The following is a 3,930-nucleotide window of genomic DNA, read 5'->3' as shown; positions in this document are numbered from 1 at the left end:
AAAATGTACAATAAAAATGTTCAATAATTTTTAGCATGAAAAAGACAAATAAATATTAGGTGTCTAAAAATTGAAATAAAAAAATTTAATTCGAGAAGTCTCAAAAGAAAAAATAGATGAAGAAAATGACACAAAACGAGTATAATAATACTAACTTCATAGTTATAAAATATTAAAATTAAATATTTTAAAATTAAAAGAGATTAACATGGATTTAAAATTTTATAATTTACAAAAAAATATTTATAATTCAAAAAATTTCCTTTTTAACATTATAAATTATGGGCTTGAATTTGGGCCTTTCAAGATTTTTATACTCTTGGAAGGCCCAAGACCAAAATGTAGTCCAATAAGAAGTAAGATTGGCTCAATTGTTTAAATTCGAGGAAAACGACGGCGTTTGGGTGGTCCGGCTTCCCTGATTATTTCTCTTGAATTAAAGTACAACCCACTGAACCACGGCGCCGCCCCCAGCCGAAGAAGCTGAAGAACGCTCCTTTATCGCTTCACCGATTCCGTAATTCCGTTGAATTATTAAGCTTTTTTAACTTTCTGTCTCATTTTTCCAGTAATTTAGCGATTTGGGTTTTTCGTGTTTCTATAAAAAAAGTTTAGTTCCTTCCTTTGTTATGTTTATTTGATGTTAGCATTTCGTTTGCTTTTTCATTGATACTTGTTGATTTTTGCATCTTCTGAGAAGTAGAGATTGTTCCTATTTGGTAAGTGTTGTGATTAATCCACTGTTTGGTTGCTAAGAATTCTATGTAATGCAAGTTTTTTCCTTCATTGAAGCTCTTTTTCCCTTGGGATTGATAAGAAAAGCCAGTTTTGATTGCTTTTCTTTCACTTGTCTCAATAGTGAAACAGAAAAGAATGAATGATCTTTAAAATAATTTTTTTCAACTCTTAGCTAAGGCCAATTTGATGCTAGTTGGATGAATGGAAGCGGTGCTGGACTTATTGGGTTTGGGCATTGAAACAATAAGCAAAGGTTGTTAGCTTAGTTGAAATAAGAAAAAGGGGTTAAAGAACAGATGTAACATTCATTTATATTCCCACTAGTTGAAGAACCCTTTTTGTGAATTCTGTTCATAATTGGACTGGTTTGGGTAGGGAATAACTATTTCTAACTGGGTTTTGGATTTTGGCTTTGAATGTTAAGTAGGTGTTGGAATAGGTTTGGATTGCAAATGTTTGAATGGGTTTGGAGCTTAGGAATAGAAACTTGTTGTGGTGTTTTACCTTCTGTATTTCTGGCTTTGGGAAGAATTAATTTACTAAAACGCTTTTCACTTGAATTTCCATTTTTATCTTCCCTCAATGTTCTTTGAAGGTTTAACTTGATGTAATAATGCTTGCACAGGAAAGATATGTTGGAAAACAAGGCAAACCCGACTATAAACAAGTCAACTGGCTTGCCTCGAAAACGATTCTACCGAGCACGGGCACACAGCAACCCACTAAGTGACTCCCACTTCCCTATTCCTCTCTCCCCCAGCCATGTTGACTATTCACTTCATTACCCTCCATTATTCCTCTCGTCTGATCGGATTAATAGTTCCAAAATCCAGTTTGCGGATATTGGTTGTGGTTTTGGAGGGCTTCTAATTAGTCTTTCTACTCTTTTCCCTGAAATTCTAATGATCGGGATGGAGCTTAGAGATAAAGTGACTGAGTACGTGAAGGAAAGGATTTCTGGGTTAAGGGTGGCAAATCCTGGTCAATACCAGAATATCTCTGTCGTTCGGACTAATTCGATGAAATACATTCCCAATTACTTTGAGAAAGGACAACTTTCAAAGATGTTTTTCCTATTTCCTGATCCTCACTTCAAAGAGAAAAATCATCGTCGTAGAGTAATCAGCCCCCACTTGTTAGATGAGTATGCTTATGTCCTTCAGGTTGGTGGGATTATATACACCATTACAGATGTGGAAGAACTTGGAGAGTGGATGAAGTCTTGTTTAGAGAATCATCCCATGTTTGAAGCCCTCTCACAGGAAGAGCTTGAAGTAGATCCTGCAGTAAAACTCCTGAGCACTGCAACCGAAGAAGGACAGAAGGTTGCTAGGAACGGGGGACAGACTTTCCAAGCAGTTTACAGACGAATTGTGCCAGCTTCATGAGAGAACAGTTGGTCTGCTTAGGCTTTGTTGACCCAATGGATCATTCCTCTGGTGTAGTGATACTTTATCTATTCATAAGGATCGAAATTTTTGGTATGCTATTCTTATTATTAAGAAGAAGAAGAAGGAGAAGAAGAAACCCAGAGAGGTATAGCACATTTTAGAGTTTTGAATCTTTAACCATTTAGAGTTTTGTATCTTTAACCATTGAGCTTTGTTTTATTCTTCTTTTTCTTATTTGATTATCTCTTGGACTTTTCGGCATGTGATGCCTGATCTCATGTTGTCAACTAGCTATCAATCATCAAGGAAATTTTGGCTATTCGATTCATAAACTCTTTTCAGAATAGATGAATAAGAGCTTCGGGGCCACTTTAGTCAGTATGTACAGAAAGGTAATGCAGAAATGCCTTATTCAATCACTGTAATGAGAGACATGACTTAATTATATTGATTTAATGATAACAAAGAGTTGTAAAAATGTCCTTAACCAATTATTTATAGCCCTTTATCAAAACATGTTGTGTTCTGATATCTGAGTAAATTTCAATGCACAATAGCATCCAGATGATGAGAAAAAAGAAAGGGAAAATCATAGGGACATTGATAGCAAATTAGCAATACTAACCCGATAGACATCAACGCTCCACATCAGGTCTTATAGAGATTACCACCAAGCGAAGAACACGGGCTCTTTATCAACGCCTAAGTTAGCGAGCAACCTGTTACGAATGAAAACAGTATTCTGTGAGGAAAAGGACTTATCCCAAACAAATAGGAGGCCGATCCTTTTTTTTGTTCTTACATTAGAAGGTTCCTTTAACCTCATTGAATGTCTTTGGTTAGAAATGCATGGCAATGTCCATCTTAACAAGATTAGAAAACTAAATCAACTCTCACACAGGCTGACTAGCATCCTCATCATCTATAAATACCACAGTTAGTTCTTGCATCTCCTCTCCTCAATAACTCATAAACAATCAATTCCTCACTCCTTTTCATTCCTAGTTCTGCTATCATTTGCAAGCTTCTACATCACCATGGGTGTTGTGACTTATGAAATGGAGGTTGCCACAACAATCCCACCAGCCAACATATTCAAGGCATTTGTTCTTGACTCTGACAACCTCATCCCAAAAATTTTGCCACTGGCCATCAAGAGTGTTGTTACCCTGGAGGGAGATGGAGGGGCTGGAATCATCAAGCAAGTTAACTTTGGCGAAGACTAGTTCACATTTCCTTTCCCAACATTTTCTTTTTATTAAGAACAGGATTAACATGATTGAAACAAGTTTTTGGTTTGTATTTCCTGCAGGCAACCAGTTCACATACATGAAGCAGAGGATCGATGGGATTGACAAAGAAAACTTCAGCTACCGCTACACTGTGATCGAGGGTGACGCTTTGATGGGCGCACTGGAAAAAATCTCCAACGAGAACAAATTCGAGGCAGCATATGATGGAGGGTCTATGTGCAAGAGCAGCTGCAGTTACTATACCATTGGTGACATCGATATCAAGGAAGAGGAAATCAAGGCTGGAAAAGAGAAGGCATCGGTTATGTTCAAAGCAATCGAAGCTTACCTCCTGGCAAATCCTGATGCCTATAATTAGACTGCATCGTGTTTGTATGGTTCACATGTTCGTCCATGGGGGTGTAAGTGCCTAATAAGAGTTTCTCAGTGTGATATCAAAGAATTTCTTGCAATGTTCATCAGGAATTAAAATTAAATTTCGTTGTAACACTTCTACAATATTTGATGATATATATATATATATATATATATATATATATATATATATA

The 3,930-nt window shown here is 36.5% G+C and overlaps 2 protein-coding genes across 2 annotated transcripts; both read left to right on the top strand.

Moving 5' to 3' along the window:
• The first annotated feature begins 448 nt into the window (after positions 1 to 448).
• LOC110422063 (tRNA (guanine-N-7) methyltransferase) lies at positions 449 to 2,452 on the top strand. Its single transcript, XM_089784391.1, has one exon. The coding sequence runs from the start codon at positions 1,371 to 1,373 to the stop codon at positions 2,124 to 2,126; it is 756 nt and encodes a 251-aa protein (XP_089640517.1). The 5' UTR covers positions 449 to 1,370; the 3' UTR covers positions 2,127 to 2,452.
• A 251-nt stretch (positions 2,453 to 2,703) lies between these two features.
• LOC110422064 (major allergen Pru ar 1-like) lies at positions 2,704 to 3,863 on the top strand. The gene is made up of 2 exons (XM_021435834.2): positions 2,704 to 3,354; positions 3,419 to 3,863. The coding sequence occupies exons 1-2, from the start codon at positions 3,167 to 3,169 to the stop codon at positions 3,738 to 3,740; spliced, it is 510 nt and encodes a 169-aa protein (XP_021291509.1). The 5' UTR covers positions 2,704 to 3,166; the 3' UTR covers positions 3,741 to 3,863.
• The last annotated feature ends 67 nt before the right edge of the window (positions 3,864 to 3,930 follow it).

This window comes from Theobroma umbraticum, unplaced genomic scaffold (genome assembly GCF_002168275.2).
Source record: "Theobroma umbraticum cultivar Fairchild unplaced genomic scaffold, ASM216827v3 scaffold_130.0, whole genome shotgun sequence".
NCBI lineage: Eukaryota > Viridiplantae > Streptophyta > Magnoliopsida > Malvales > Malvaceae > Theobroma > Theobroma umbraticum.
The sequence above is the reverse complement of the archived record's forward strand: the minus strand, read 5'-3'. Positions and strand labels throughout refer to the sequence as shown.